The sequence below is a fragment of the Equus przewalskii genome, chromosome 13 (assembly GCF_037783145.1).
Source record: "Equus przewalskii isolate Varuska chromosome 13, EquPr2, whole genome shotgun sequence".
NCBI lineage: Eukaryota > Metazoa > Chordata > Mammalia > Perissodactyla > Equidae > Equus > Equus przewalskii.
The window spans coordinates 84,155,779-84,172,738 of NC_091843.1; the positions used below are offsets into that span (position 1 = coordinate 84,155,779).

The 16,960-nt window shown below is 38.7% G+C and overlaps 1 protein-coding gene across 2 annotated transcripts in view; it reads right to left on the reverse strand.

Moving 5' to 3' along the window:
- MSH3 (mutS homolog 3) overlaps positions 1-16,960 on the reverse strand; it is a 157,870-nt gene that overhangs the window by 10,904 nt on the left and 130,006 nt on the right. For both annotated transcript variants that reach the window (XR_011525691.1, XM_008518033.2), the window contains 2 exons: positions 4,954-5,140; positions 881-1,010 (listed from right to left, as the gene is read on the reverse strand). Coding sequence is in view for 1 of the 2 variants with exons in the window: in XM_008518033.2 (XP_008516255.2) it covers positions 881-1,010; positions 4,954-5,140 (317 nt within the window). In the remaining variant the exon portion in view is untranslated. The remainder of the gene's footprint in view (positions 1-880; positions 1,011-4,953; positions 5,141-16,960) is intronic.

Consider the following 16,960-nt stretch of genomic DNA (forward strand, 5'->3'; position numbering starts at 1 on the left):
CTTAGGTCCAGTGCTTTGTTTCATTTGGGCCAGTTGCCTGATTTCTTTTTCAGGTCCATCTGTATTACTTTTCCAAAATAAAATTTGGACTTTGGATTGCCTTGCATATTGGATTTTCCATTGTGGCACACCAACTGCATAAACCATCACTGGCCCACAGGCTGGTAGCTTAAAAAAAGTTACTACTGAGCAGGAAAGAAACTATGCTAAAGTCTACTACATTACCTATAGCACTTGAATCTATTTCTATTGGCTAATGGTGTTCTTTTTCATGAACTGTCTCATTTCTGTGGCCTTAGTGCACTAGTGTAAGTGGAAAGGCTAGTAGGAAAAATACTGTAGATCCCACATAGCAGTTCTGGCAGAGTAGAAGAGAGGAGACCTGCAAGCAGAGGACATGGATCCTAGGCTCAGTTCTGCCCCAAACCAGGCAGCTGATACGGGCAAGCCCCTTTACCTGTTTGAGATTCAGTCTCCTGTCAAATTAAGAGAAAACACATCCAGTATAGCATATGGCTCTTAGTAATTAATGTTAAGTGATATTTTTGGAAATATATTGGGCATTTTAGAGATGACTAATAATATTCTGCACTTGACTGTTAGGGCATCTTTCCTGAGATGAATCTGAGAAGAAAACCTAAACATCCCCCTAACCCCACTCTCTTCTAGTAGAAAGATAAGGAATACTAGAAAAGGACTGAGATGGCAAGAATAAATGCAAACTTTATTTGACCCAAAGTTTAGAGAAAATTAATTTGGACAAATGTTATTCACAATCAACATTCACAGCTTTTATTATTAACAAGCAATAAGTTCATGTTCCTACAAACTTCGAGTTCTCAAGCATTCTAGTTGTACCCACTGCAGGAATGTTTCCTACCTTGATCCGGTTTGCTGTCATCCTCATTGACCAAGAATCCCATGTGGTAATTCCCCACCTGCTGTGAGTAACTTCTTTCTAATTCACAAACTGGTGGATAATGGGTGACAAACAGGGTTAGGGATTTCACCTAAAACAATAAGACACATGATAAATGTTATTTTATTTTTTAATTTTATTTTAATTAAAACTTTTCAAAACTTTTTGAAATTAAAACTTTCAAACCTTCATAAAACTTGCAAGAAAAGTATGATCAACATCCATACACTCTTTATCTAGATAGCCAATTGTTCATATTTTGCCATATTTCCCCTTCTTCTCTCCCTCCCCACCTGCACGCATGCACGCACACACGCACACACACACACACACATCCCTTCCTTTCCTTAACCATTTGAGAATTAATTGCAGACATGACACTTCATCCCTATATACTTAATATTTTCTCTTCTAAGAACAAAAACACTCTCCTACACAATCAGAATAAAATTGTTACACTCAAGAAATTTAACATGGATATATTACTATTATTTAACAGATAGCCTATAAATTTCACTAAATTTATAAAGAATGTCCCATTAACGTTCTTTATAAATGTTTTCTATTTTTATTTTTTTTTAATCAAGGATCAGGGGCTGGCCCAGTGACACAGTGGTTAAGTTCATGCAATCCACTTCGGTGGCCCAGGGTTTGTGGGTTTGTGGGCATGGACCTACACACTGTTCATCAAGCCATGCTGCAGCAGTGTCCCACATACAAAATAGAGGAAGACTGGCAGAGATGTCCGCTCAGGGCCAATCTTCCTCACCAAAAACAAAAAACAAACCACCCAAAAAACTCTCACAACAATCAAGCATCATGTTTTAGTCTTAGACTTAGCCATGTCTCTCTACTTTCCACTAATCTAGAAGGGTTCCCTAGCCTTTTCTTTTTGGTGTTTTACAACATTAATATTTTTGAAATATTCAGGACAGCTGTTTTGCATAACGTCCCTCTATTTGGATTTTGCTGAACTTCCTCCTGATTAGATTCAGATTAGACCTTATTATCAGAAATATTACATACATATGGAGGTGACAGACCCTTTTCAGTATATCATATCAGGAGGCACATGATGTCAATTTGACCCATTATCGGGATGCTAAATTTGACTATTTGATTAAGTGGGTGCCCAGAAGATTTCTTCCCTGACGCCCTTCTCCTTTGTAATTAATAAATAACTTGTGGGGCAATATTTTGAGACTGTGTAAATATCCTTTTCTTCAACAATCTTTCAATTCCAAAAGTTTTGCCAGCTATTGATCATCATTGCCTGAAATCAGTTATTATTATGGTGGTTAGTAAATACTGATTTTTTTAAAAAAATTCTCTATTTATTAGCCAGCATTCTATAAAGAAGAGCTTTCCCTTGTCCACACCGTACCCCCACCATTTAAAAATTTATTTTTGTTTTGTTAGTATCGGTATGGATTCATGGATTCTTTAATAAGCACTATTTTTAGGCACATATTACTATGTATTCTATAAGTCCCTATCTTAAGGAAGTTAACACCAAATATTGGTCTCAAGATTAGCTGGAGAGGGTAATTAAATCAAAGAACTCCAGTTTTGATTCATCAGCCATTCACCATATTAAAAGTCACAACATGTGCCTTTTCTCTTGTAACAATTCCAAATAAACCTATGAAGGCAAGGTTTCTTTGATAAGCTGCTCTTAAAATCTGCAGAAAGCTGAAGGATCTTCGGACGAGCTGTCTTCATGGTGCTGCTTCCTAAGCTGATGGGCATTTCCAGCCAGAAGACTGAAGGGTTTGGGTTCCAACACTGCTCTCCTCCAGGCCGTTTTCAGCTTGCAGCCACAACACACAGCACCCTCTCCCCCCTCCCCATCCCAGCAATCATAAGACACTAGGAAAACAAACATTTTTCTTCATAAAAGGGTTAGGGACTCTTGCTCCTGCTCCTGAAGAATCCTCTTCAAGGATCTACCTCTAAGGTAAATTTTATCTAAAAATAATACTTTCTTCATTAACACTTAAAAAATCCAAAAACTGCTATAGAAGCAATGAAAACAGAAGTGACAAATTCAATTCTGACATAATTTCTTCCTGAAGGTTCTTAAATGAATCTCTGAAATATTGCCAAACTGCTTTTGGTAGCCAGCCTCCAACACAGCCCCAAAGATCTTCACCTCCCAGTGTTCACGCTCTTAAGTAGCCTCTTCCCAGACTCAATCAGGGCTGGCCCTGGGTGGTCAGGAGAACATGATGGCAGTGACAGTGTGTGGCTGGCTTCTGAGGTGAGGTCATAAAACACGCTGCTGCTTCTAACTTGGCCTCTTGGATTGTCCTCAGCGAAGCCAGGCACCACTCTGTAAGGGTCCTCAAGAAGCCCTGCGGAGAGGCCCACAGGGAAGGAGCTGAGGGCCCTGGCCCACCACCAGCACCACCCTGCCAGCCCTGTGAGTGAACCACACTGGACGAGCGCCCGCCAGCCCCAGTCAAGCCTTTGGACGACTGCAGTCCTGGCTGACAACTTGACTGTAACCTCAGGAGAGGCCTTGAGCCAAAACCACCCAGCTAAGCTGCTCCCAAATTCCTCACCTCCAGACACTGTGAGAGATAATAAATGATTTTTGTCGTTTTAAGCCACTAAGTTTTGGGGTAATTTGTTATAGGCATGGTAACTGATGCATTGCTCTAGAGTAGCTACAATGAAATCAAACCCAAAGGTGGCCAATTCAGTGCCGCCATAATTTGTTCCTAAGGCTCTTAAATGAATGTTTACAATGTGTTTTGGAGGGAGTGACAGGACTGTACTGAACCTGTGATAGGCAGTTTCTACAATGATTAAAGAAAAGTTCCTGAGCTATCTTTTAGCAAATAATTTCTTTTTAAAGAAAATCAAATTTACTTCAAACTAGGAAACATGTCATTATTAGCTCTGTAATCTAACTGTGAAAACAAAAAACTGAGGGCCCCAAAAGTTTAGAGAAAAAGGGATTTTATTTTTGCACTATGCTTTTTCAAAGAAATACAAGTAAAAATATGCTTTCATTGGCTGTTTGAGGAAGAAATGAAAATGAAATGGGAATAAAAGAAATGAAAATGGGAGGAAGACACAGGGACAAAGAAAAGAGTAAAAAAGGTGGAGACCAAAACAGAAAAAGGAAAACTGAAGAAGGAAGGTTCAAGAGCAGGTGATGAGAAGGAGAGAAAGAAAAGGGGAGACCCAAACGAACAGAGAGAGAGAGAGAGCGACTGAAGCGGAGAGCTTGATCGAGACGACAGGGATGGAAAGTTGGACCCAAATGAAGCTCCACATTGAGATGCTTAGAAATACATTCTGAAAAAAGGGATCTGCACTGAAGGAGAGACCAGATCAGAGGCCTTACACTGAGATCTTGTGGGATACTGCTGAGCAAAGTATTTCATGGGGAGACATGGCACTCTCTCCTTTTTGTCCTTTTCTCAAGGACTGGTTGTAGAAGAATGGTCCCTGCTCTTGAATTCGAGTTTGCCAAGGATAATAAAATACAGTTCTGGGTGGAAATATCTCCAGGGAGGCCTTTCTCCTACTGACCAGACCAGGTTTATTTTGCTTCAGCAAAGGAAGGAAGACACATCAAAGAACCATGAAATTATTTAGGACCAGTCTCTCTGAGTTCAATGGACAGTACTGGAATGATCAAATGCAGGAATAGGATCAATTACAACAATTAAAGATAATTTTGAGGGGCCGGCCTGGTAGCGTAGTGGTTAAGTTTGCGTGCTCTGCTTTGGCAGCCCAGGGTTCGTGGGTTCAGATCCTGGGTGTGGACCTGCACACTGCTCCATCAAGCCATGCTGTGGCAGTGTCCCACATACAAAATAGAGGAAGACTGGCACACACGTTAGCTCAGGGACAACCTTCAAAAAGAGGAAGAATTGGTAACAGATGTTAGCTCAGGGCCAATCTTCCTTACAAAAATAAAGAAAAGATAAGATAATTCTGAATATTTAGAAAGTGAGGTCAGGAAAACAGTTTGTACAGTATGTACCATTCATGCTCACAAAGGTATGCAAGGTACTTACATCTCTAATAAAATGCTCAAGTGTGGCATAAGCAATGGCGATTCCATCATGCGTGCTTGTCCCTCTTCCCAACTCATCCAAGATGACCAAGGACTGTGATGTTGCTTTCCTTATAATTTCTGCTGTGTCAGTCAGTTCTTCCATAAATGTACTCCGTCCTTTGTATATGTTATCTGCAGCACCCATCCTACAAACAAGATGAAGACACCTTGATTTTTCTCTTAACTTTATTATTAGGAAGCCAGGCATTATTTTATGAACAACAAATATAAAAGATTCCTAAGAGTCTATACACTTTGAGCCAATAACAGCTGAAATTATATTAAACAAAAGAAAACATATGTTGGATATAAAGAGTGCCTAACATCAAATTTCACCCCGTAGAAACATTCTGGATAGAATCTGAGGCATTGGACAGAGCTCCTGAAAAGTACAGAAATCTCTGACTCTGCCTTTTTCCGACCAACATTTCAAACCAAAGTTTTGGTACTCACAGGGGAAAATAACACTTCTGTGTATCGCTCTGTTTAAAATCCACAAATACTAGGATACTGTACAATTAAAGGCTTTCCCCACTGTTTCCTTAAGAAGATTCCACACTGATATTACAAACTAAAGCACCACGCTGAAAAAATTCATTTACAGAAGATAAAACTTTTTACTAAAACTACATTTATAGAGGTTTAGTAACCTCAGATACTTAATACAGGTTCCTAAAGTAGACTTCATGGAACATAGCTCTTAGAGATGTCAAGAAACCGGTCTAAGAAATGTCAGGGTTTCTTCTCTGTGAGACTTCTCAGAGGTTTTACTATTCTACTGCACACAGTGCATTTCCTAGAGAGGGATCTGGTACACAGCACTTCTCTAACTCGTTTAACCATGGACCCCCAAAATTTCTCCCGGAGCACCTTGTGATAATAATGGTCTACAGAACACATTCAGGAAAACGCCTGTTTAGCACAAAAGGAAACTGGAAAGAAAAAAAAGGAATAATCAGGTAATACTCACTCAAGGTCATGCAGTTAATAGCAAAACCTAAAATCCAGGTTTTCGACGTATTAGTCAGCTTTGTAAATTCTGGTAACTGTTTTCTCAGCAAAATACCTTCATTAATTTAGTTTTGCTACAACAGTTCACACGTGACCTACAGTGGCATAATAGACCTTTGACTTCTGGAGAAGCTCCTGGTGAAATCGAGCCTTACCCGTCGTGTGGCTGGAGCCCCGTCCTGGGCAGGGGAGATGGAGTGTAATGTTTTCCCCACACATCGGGGAGACCAGGAGGACTGCTCCGGTCATCAGTGGCATTTAGAAACTGCAATTCACTACAGCTATGATGGAGCTGATATGGTTTTACTCAAAGTGCTGTCAATTTTATCCATCTTAAAATCAGTAACTACAGAACATAATGTCTGAAATGTTGCTAACTCAGTAGCATTCTGGCTACTTTTTCAAAGTTCAAATGCTGTTATTTATCTCGATTTTCAATGTTTGCTTTGCTAATATTTCCCCTACCACAAAGTGAGAAGATTAAACTTTCCTACCTCTGCAACCACTCTGAATTCTCTAGAATCACAAAGTTTGACCCCAGTGAACATTGTTTGCTTTTATTCCTGACAGGTTGTGAGCTGACAAAAATAATGAATCTTTGGTTGATAATAAAATACTCTGATACGGCAAATATTTTGGGGGTCTTTGATTCTCAAGATTTAGAATAAAATAAGCTCTTAATGGATATGATCTTAATGCAACAGTTTATATATTATACTTAAGTGCTTTCTAGAAACACTACAGTAATAGAGTGGGTCTCATTAGGAATCTCAGGATTTGTAGAATGCTCTTGGGAAAGATATTCAAAGGTGAGATTTCAAATCAGGGGGAAAAGATGAACGACCAATCAATAAAAAAGATGCTAGCTAGGGCCACCCCGTGGCCGAGTGGTTAAGTTCTCGCGCTCCGCTTCGGTGGCCCAGGGTGTTGCTGGTTTGGATCCTGGGTGCGGACACGGCACCGCTCATCAGGCCATGCTGAGGTGGCATCCCACATAGCACAACTAGAAGGACCTACAACTAGAAAACACAACTACGTGCTGGGGGGCTTTTGGGAGAAGAAGGAGAAGGAAAAAAAGAAGATTGGCAACAGATGTAAGCGCAGGTGCCAATCAAAAAAAAAAAAGATGCTAGCTAATTGGTTATTTCAGAAAAAAATAAAGATGTGTCCCTATTGAAACCATATTCCAAAATATATTTACATGGATTTAAAGTCTAACGTAAAAATAGAAACCATAAACATACCAAGCAGTAGAGACAAAATTTAATCTCAGGACAGGTGGGTGGATGGCTTTATATACGTGGCACCAAAATCAGGCAGTAGTGATGTGCCTCATGGTATTACAAGGTTTCTGTCCTTAAGGAGGCAAGGCCAGACTTCAGGGGATCTTGGATGCATTTTTACTAAACAATGGTCCCAACTCTACTACTAGGCAGTGGTTTTCAAATATCCTTTTAGCTGTTAAATCCTTTGTTCAAAGCAAAGTTTACAAAGCGCTCACTCTGCAGATGAGATAAAAGGAAGGCTGATTCGGCCAAGAATCCAGCACTATTAAAGCCCCTTTTCCCATCCAGCGGAGGCTCTGTGGGACTCTTAACACCCTGCAGGACAGTTTGAAAGCCGGTGCATTAGGAGCCGGTGCATTAGGAGCCAGTGCATTTTCTATCACAATTTCATTTTTCCATAGCACCTGATAAGGTAGCAGTGCCGCTCAGCAGACCCTGAGGAAATGCTGGCTCACTGACCAGTCACTGAGGCCACTGGGGAAGCGTGCATTTGTACCTGTGGGAACTGTTCATTGATCAAGATAGTTTCCGTTAACTTCTCTTAAGACATATAGTTTATTTTTCCAATAAATTTCAGCAATATAACGTCTTTATATGATTCTGATGAACACAGAATTTTATCATTTAAAGACATTTTCCTTTTCATCTTGGTTACTAGCAAACAACTGAACAACACCTTATAACAACAAATAGCAACCCTGACTTTATTTTTTATCCTTTTTCCTCTTTGATCCAATGTCTTTGGATACCATTTTACCCTCTATCTTTCTCTATTGTAGACATCCCAGCAAACTGCCTAAAATAAGTTTTGGAGTGAGGCAGGGTATAAATTAATTAACAAAAGGTTTATAATTTTTTATTAACTCATCAAGCATTTAGAAGACATACTACTGGACAATGATTCTGAAATTTTTCAAATGTTAAAATAGGGAGATTTAAGGAATTCCAGAACATATGTCATTATCATCATTCTGTCTGTATTTATATTCAAATGTAGTGAAAAACGTAAAATGCATTCTTTAGGTTTCATCTTAGAGTGAGGAGACAGGTTACAGTTATGTGATTAAGAAAAAATAATCAGTGCTATTTTTAGGAGTGGCGGCTGCCTTATCTTTCTAATCCCCTCCTGCCTCCTCGCCTCTAACCCTCATATAGGTCAGCAAAGCTTAATAAAGCATAATGGAGAAAAGAGTTTATTACTTTCTAGAATCAGTTTCTAAAATCAAGAACACTTTCATGAAAATTTGAACAAGAGTTTGTTTTTATGACATCTTGACATTTTAAGATAACATTCTAGATGTTTCTAAATTATAGCAAACAGGGTGGGCCTCTGTCTCTTCAAATTACAATTGCTGGGCCTTACGCAAGGAAAATGCTAGCATGAGGGAGAAATACTACAATTAACAGAGGGGAAAAAAGGATTTTTCACATTGAATGATAAGTAATTGGATTTTAAACATCAAAATTGGTAAACAGAGGCAATGACTATTTGCACTGCATCAGGATGTTTTGACATATTTTAAGTGCCTTTAAAAAATTATGGTAAAATATATATATATAACTAAATTTCACCATTTTAACATTTTTAGGGGTATAGTTCAGTGGTATTAAAGCACATTCACAATGTTGTGCAGCCATCACCAGTGTCCATTAGCAGAACTCTTTCATCATCCCGAATAGAAACTCTGTATCCATTAAACACTAACTCCCCATTCTCCTCCAGCCCCCAGGAACCTCTATTCTACTTTCCATCTCTAGGAATTTGCCTATTCTAGGCTCTTCATGTAAGTGGAATCAGACTCTGTTTGTCCTCTAAGTGCTTTGTGTAGGAAGGTTTTTATGTTAGCTTATTTTGCCTTCTTTTTGAAATTGAAGAAGTTCTAGTCATTTCACTTTGCTAAAAAACTTTGCATAATTCTATCCAGCACGGGTATCTAATCTTCTTGGTTTTTTGTATTTTATGCAAATCTTACAAAAGGAGAATAATCTCCTAAATAACAAAGTACTCTAACTTTTGAGAAGGATGGTGTAAGGAATGAGGGAAAAAACCAAAAAATTCAAGTCCAAGAAGAGGAAAAAGCTGCAAATACCAATTATTAAAAGATGTGTAGATACCACAAGGTATTTAAAAGGTATAAAAAATGTGTAGTAGATCTGTATTGCACTTAATTAAACATAAACATTAATCCAGAAATGGAATGAAATCACAAATGATTTACCACTACATGTGTGCCCTTAAAAAAAGCCTGGAAGGCCATATACCTAAACAACAGTGATTTCCAGGCGGTGGAATTACAGGTGATTAAAATGTTTTATCTCTTTGAGCTTTTCCACAGTTTCAAATTTTGCACAGTGAACAAGCATTACAATGTAATTAGAAAGACAAATGTTATTTTTAAAAATCACAAATGATACATTTAAGAACACTTTATACTCTATTGTATATTACATTAAGACAAGGCAAAATGATGGTAATCACCAGGTTAAATGACCAGTTTTCTTCTAGCAATATCAAAAATACTTTATTAGCAGCAATGAAGTTATTATAATAGACAAAAAACAGATTTCTTTCTCTAGCATGATTGTTTCTACTAACAGCTGCAATCAGATCACACTACAGTATTCAAAGTCAGTTTATAAAAACTGTAACACTGAACTGCAAATATAACCAAGCAAAAACCACTGTAACAATCTTTCAATGTCAATGGAAACATTGCTAAGAATCAAGACAGCAATCCAGGAAAATGCCAAATTTGTACTGACTCACATGAAACCATGTTCACTGGAACCATCTACACAGTATATGCAGGCCACTTAAAAAGGACACGGGTGTGTTTTCCTATCAAAGGAAACCCAAGATGTGCTGTCTGGGCAAATCACTCTCTAACACATCTACCAGTCCGCTCTGCGGGAAAGTTCCAAGAATTTCAAAGGAAAATAATTACAGCAAATGCTCTTTCCAAACCTTAACTATATCTGTGAGAACTATAAGTAATTAAGGTCATCAAAGGAAGGATAAAATTAATCAGTCATCAGGGGTAAGATTAATTAATAAGACTAATAGAGGGAAACCCAACACAACCAGAGGATGCATCCTTATAACTGAACACACATTATGACCTCAGGCCAATCACAGTCTCTCTGATTCTGTTTTTCCTTCTGTAAAATGTCAAGAGTTGAAATTGAACAATGGTTCCTAAATCTGGATATGTTTCAGAGTCACCTGCAGAGGTTGTTAAACATAGAGTCCAAGAGTCTCCATCATCATACCAATTACAACGCTACCTCCAGGGGACCTGCATTCAAGGGATGTGCCCAGGACCTGCACTTCAAACCAAATCCACAGGTAACTTGGAAGCATTAAACTCATACAACCACTTTCCATCAAAAAGACAAAGTGAGAGATCTCCTGTTTGCTAGACACAGCAAAAGGAGCTAAATAAACCATAGAGACATTCGGAAGGCAACATTTCTGATGCCAATAAAATTCCTAACAGCCGGCTCATTTAGTAAAATATCACTTCTCATGTGGTTGTTAGTGTTGGTATTTACTACCAAGTAGAAGATGTGCACTGATTCAAGAAGTTTGCTTTCTGTCCTATATATATATATACACATATAATAGAGTACAAATACTCCACAGTAGGTGCTCCATCAATGTTTGATGCATTAAACTAAAGTGGGCAAACAAATCAGTTATCATCCACACAGTCAAAGCAAACATTTAAAATAACTTAAGCACCTGAATGTGTACTACCTTCCAATTCTCTCTCAAAATAAACACACTAGTGTCATTTGAATACACAGCAGTCCTGTAGCGGGTGCCCTAAGAGTTTATGTGCGTAGCACGGCATAAAAATTATTAACCAGGGGCAACATAATGTAAACACTCCTTTCTACCAACATTTGACATAAATAGAAATAAATTATGCTGAGAGAAGCCAATTGTTTTGCTTTTTTTAAACCAGACAATTCATTGCTTTTCTAAAACTTACTGGGTCTGAAGAGTTCAATGAGGTTTAAGTTTGCATTTATCAGGATAATAAACAACAGACCTTGTTTCAGTGAAGCACTCAAAGATGTTAATGATCCTCGGAAACATGTGTCTAGAAATATTTCACTGATGAGTGCATATATCACATTACACTGATATAAATATAGTAAATAGAGCCAAATGTATATGTTTGCCAAAATTCTACTTTAAAAATAAAAAAAGCTTCTTATTCAGGAAAAGGTTCATACGAGGTTATACCATTCAGAAAGCAGCCTCCCAGAGCCTCTTGTCTGTTCACAGCTTCCCACACGTTTATTTATGCTTCTCACGGCACAGTGCACAGCACAGCGCAGGCACTCAATGAGTACTGACGGCAGGCATGACTTTAAACCTCCTATTGCAAATGTCCAATTCATAATACAAAAATAACCAATTTTAAGAGCAAGTTTGGAGCCAAATTTTATGCATATAAAAGTTAGATTTCAACATTTTTTCCACTGAGTACAAAAAGGATTTTAAGTTATTTAGAATAGCAACACATTATCACGAAAGAATTACAATAAATATGAAACTAAGATTACAAGCCATAGAGTAGATTCTCAAATTTGAGACAGCAAATTTAGCACAAGCTTCTAAAATGCTAATTCTGGGGTCTCACCCTGGAAATTCCAATTTAACAGGTCTCAACAGGCCTCAGAGAGCAGCATTTGTGTGTGTGTGTGAGAAGATTGGCCCTGAGCTAACATCTGTTACCAATCTTCCTCTTTTTACTGAAGGAAGACTGTCGCTGAGCTAACATCTGCATAGTCTTCCTCTACTTTGTATGTGGGATGCCGCCACAGCATGGCTTGATGAGCAGTGTGTAGGTCCGTGCCTGGGATCTGAACCCACCAACCCTGGGCCACTGAAGCGGAAGGTATGAACTTACCTACTATGCCATTGAGTCGACCTGAGAGCAGCATTTTTAACAAGCAACTCTATGATTCTGATGCCACTGTTCTAAAAATCATGCTAGAGAAATACACCCATGGAGAAGAGAAGGGAAAAACTAAACCCAATTTGTTCCTACATCTGAACCTTGAATTGAGCTCTTGCCTTCTTGGCAGCCAAGACAAAAGGAATGAAAGAGGAAGCAGCCGCTGGCTGATAACAAGAGGCCTGGCAGTTTGTCAGGGAAGGACAGTAACTCACTTCAACCTTTCTGTTAGGTACAGCATGCACATGGGGAAAAGAAATTCCTTAGCATTAAACAAAAAGTGATTTATCAGATGGCACTTCATGTAAAAGATATTAAGTAACAGAAATGCAAATATCCTTATGAGCAATTTTGGAGAATATACAGAAACATTATCAAACGAGTATTTTTTAGTCTAACTTAATTTTAAAGCATAAGGACCAACTTTTACACTCTGCTGGCGGGATTCCAAACTGGTCCAGCCTCCTTCAAGAACAGGAAAGACACACATTCCTCACACTGTACAGTCCTGCTCCTAGATAAAGCCTAGACTCAGAATAAGTGATTCATGTGCACAGGAGACATGTGTAAGACAAGTAACAGTACTGTTTGCATTTGCAACAAATTGGAATCATGTAAAACATCACTGAAGGAAAATGGATAAACTGCAGTATATGCATACAATGGAATATCATAACTAGACAAAAACGAGTCAACTAGAATTATACGTATCCATATGGATGAATTTCATAAATATAGCACTGAGGGTGAAAAAAGCCACTTGCAGAAGAACACATAGTGTGATATGGTACATATTAAGTTTAAAAGCATGTCAAATAATTCTCTTCATCCTTTCAAAAAACATACCTATGTGGTAAAAATATAGAGTAATGCATAAGATGGAAACCAGAGTCAAGAAGGCAGTGGCTCTGGACAGGGTGGAGGGAAGGAGGATCAGCGAGGATTATGGGTCCAGCTGTCTTGGCAACACTTTCTTTAGTAGGGTGGTAGCTCCATGGGGGATTATTATATGTCTGAATTATTTCATAATAAATAAAGAAAAATGATTAACATTAAACTATATCCTAGTAAAGATCCTAGGGACATAACTGAATGTGGTCCACACAGAACCCTTTCCAATGACAACAGGAAGGAGGGCAAGGATGGGGGAATGGACAGGGAACAGGGTCCTTATACTAGGCAGTGCATTCCAGATGGAGCTCTCTGAGGTTAAAAAGACCAGTGAAATTCTGCAGAGAAGATACACTGCGGCCATTAAAAAGTACGAGACTAATCTGTATAAACTGATAGAGAAATTCGTCCCCCACATATTGGGAAATAAAAGCAAGCCAGATAATAATAACGCTTAGTATAACACCATTTAAAAAAAGAGAAGATTTGGGGCCAGACCATGGCCAAGTGGTTAAGTTCGCAGGCTCCGCTTCAGCGGCCCAGGGTTTTGTCAGTTCGGATCCTGGGCGTGGACATGGCACTGCTCATCAAACCATCCTGAGGCAGTGTCCCACATCGCACAACCAGGAGGACCCACAACTAGAATATACAACCATGTACTGGGGGGCTTTGGGGAGAAGAAGGAGGGAAAAAAAAGAGAAGATTTATGTATACTTAAATTTGTGGGAACTTGTAAGAACCATTAATAGTTGTTCACCTGGGGCGAAGGTAAGTTTCACTTTATACGCTATTATACTGTTAAATAGATTTCATAATAAGCATTTACTACTTTTATAACTAAACAACTGAGCTCTCCAGCAAGGGCTTGGGGAAATGCTTCTCAACCCTGGCTGTACTTCAAAACCACCTGGACACTTGTAAAATTCAACTTTTGGACCCCGCCCCAGGCCAACTTAGAACCTCTGAGGGGAGGGGCCAGGTATCAGTATTTTTTAAGATCATCATTAAAAAAAATCCAATGTGCATCATGGGTTAAAAATCATTGTCTTAGATGTTAGATGTGCAAATGGCAATGTTTCTGTCTTGAAAATTAAAGACACCAATCTTGTATACTGATCCAGACGGAGAGCCATCAATTCCTAAAGGAGCAAGAGCTAGGGTTCTTGATAGGCTGGGCTGAAAACTTTTTGGAAAAGTAAGGTCTGATATGTTGAAGTACTCGGGAAGATTTAAGGTTTAGAACGCCAAATTCCATGCTCCTGAGCAGGGAAGAGAAATTTGCCCTGGAAAAAAATGCCATATAAGCATTTCACTAGACTCCTATAAGACATCTCATTTTGACTGACTTTTTATTTTTCTGGGGGGAGGCGGGGAGGTTGTACTTTTGTTATATGTTTATTTCAGAATTTTAAAAATATTCATAAAGAAAGGAAAAAAATCACCGTAATCCCATATCCCTCATAGTATTTTGAAATATAGCCTTCTATTTAAGCGGTTTTCTCTCCACATATTTACATACACAATTTTTCAAACAAAAGTGGGGTCATACTGAATGCCAGGCTTTGTAACTAGCTCTTTTTTCATGTATTGTAATAAGACTATTCTTTCATGGAATACTGTAACCTCTGGATGGGCCCACCAAGACTAGGCAACTGCAAAATGTATCCCCCACAAGTAGCTAAATAAACTGATGGGTCTGAAAGAGTTAATTCAGAACGAGTACTACTATACCGAAACAATGAATCATGATGGCATGGGATAACCAGCTATGAACTTAGACACCGAAATAACTCAGCATCCAAAAAAGTAGTACTTTGAGAATTCAGAGTAAACAAGTTATGGTGGGATGAAATGATCAAGGTAAGCTTCATGGATACGGAATTTAAAATAATAACTAACATTTACTGAGCAAAAATTACATGGCAGGTCCTAGGTTAAGTGTTTTATGCGCATCATTTAATTTAAACTACACAATAACCCTAGGATATAAGTATCACGAGTATCGCCATTCTACAGAGAAAGAAACTGAAGCTCAGAGAGTCTACTCGCCAGCGGGGTCTGATACTGAAATTTGCCTGAGCCTTGCCACCTCATGATCGGGAGGCCAGATTCACCACAGACTGAGCAGTGAAGCTTAATGTGGATGTTCAAGAAGTCCTAATCTCCTCTTACTCAGCATCATGGAGGAGGTGCTCCTGAGGGTGGCCAGGACACACTAATGTTCATGGCACCAGAAAACTAACCTTTCACTCTTTACCTGTGTATAAATGATAATTTATCCTGCCTGTACCTAGACTTAAACGTTTTCTTTATAAGATCAAATATAACATAGAAATCTGATGACTTACTGAGTCCTGTGGAAAAACCTAGTCAAGCTCAAATGTACTATTTTATATGGTATTTGAATCCCAGGGGATGTTTTGGCAGGATTTCAGAAATCTGGACTAAGGAACATACTTTTGTCAATATATTACTTATTCTCTTATTCACATTAAAATTCTTATTGTCAGTTTTCCCACAAATATTTACTGCACACCTACTATGCACCAGGCATAAGAGACACAAACATGTTCAGAACAGGCACAATTTCTGTCTCAGTGGAGCTTGTGGCTCAAGAATAACATAATCAAGCATTTGTTTCATGAACTCTAACTGAATGGACCCAAGAAAAACTAGTCTGAATGATATTACCCAATACATCCATCTGGCTAGTCTTATTATAAAAATTGTTGCCTAACACAGTAAACAGTTTTTTTTTTAAAGTTGTTCTCTTAAGTAATTTGTTTGGCTTTCTGGGTACTGTGGACTATTCTAACTGAACAAATTTATCTTTGTGGAAACCTTGGGGACAAACTTGCGGCTAATCCACAGTAGTGCTGGTCATTAAGTGACATATATTTTAAGCCTCATTCCGGGCTCAATGTTAAACCTTCATCCTCATTTTGACTTGTGCTGTTCTGGATTTCCTGTAAGCTGCCCTAATTCCTTTTTGGAAGACGGCCGGATAAATATGAACAAATGAATGAGCAAGGAAATAAGCACACATGCACAAACACTTCTCCAGCAACATACAATCTTACTGCATCGTAGTGATTTGTTTCTCCATCTCCCTTACTACACTTGAGGTCCCCAAGGGCAGGTAAAACTGTCTTACTCAGCTTTGTATTCCTAATGTTTAGCATAAAACTCTGATGCACTGTAATATTTTAATAAAAATATGTGTTTAGCACAACAGAATTCTGATCTCATTATTGGGCCAAAGCTAAAGTCCTGCTAACAGCTCTACAGTTTCTACTCATGACCTGGAAATGTCATGGCCGTCTTATCATGTAGCCTCACTATTGTGCCACCCGCTACAAGTTTACAAGTTAAGATTATTTCTGAAATCAGATCCTCCTCCTCAGTTTCTCAGTGTTACTAATAAGCACCACCATTCTCTTCTCTTGGTCACTTAGGCTTGATGCTTTAATCTTTGTCTCTAGCTCTTCATCTTTCTTTTTTCATCCATTGTAGCTGCCAAGGCCTGTCAATTCTAACCCTACAACATCTCTCCTCTGTCCTCTGTCCACTTCCACCAGTCTAATTAAGATACTCAGGATCTCCCCAAGAACGACTACACCACATCATCCCTTCAGAGTCCATCCCTCACAGTGCTGCCGGACTAATCTCCCTGAAACCTAAACTGAGCTCTGATCACATCACTTTCCTACCCACAAGTCTTCAAGGACTCTCCACTGTCTATGGGACTAGTTTCCACTTGCCTGATCGTGACTTAAGGGTCAACTCATTCAACAGCCCTGTTCTTGAG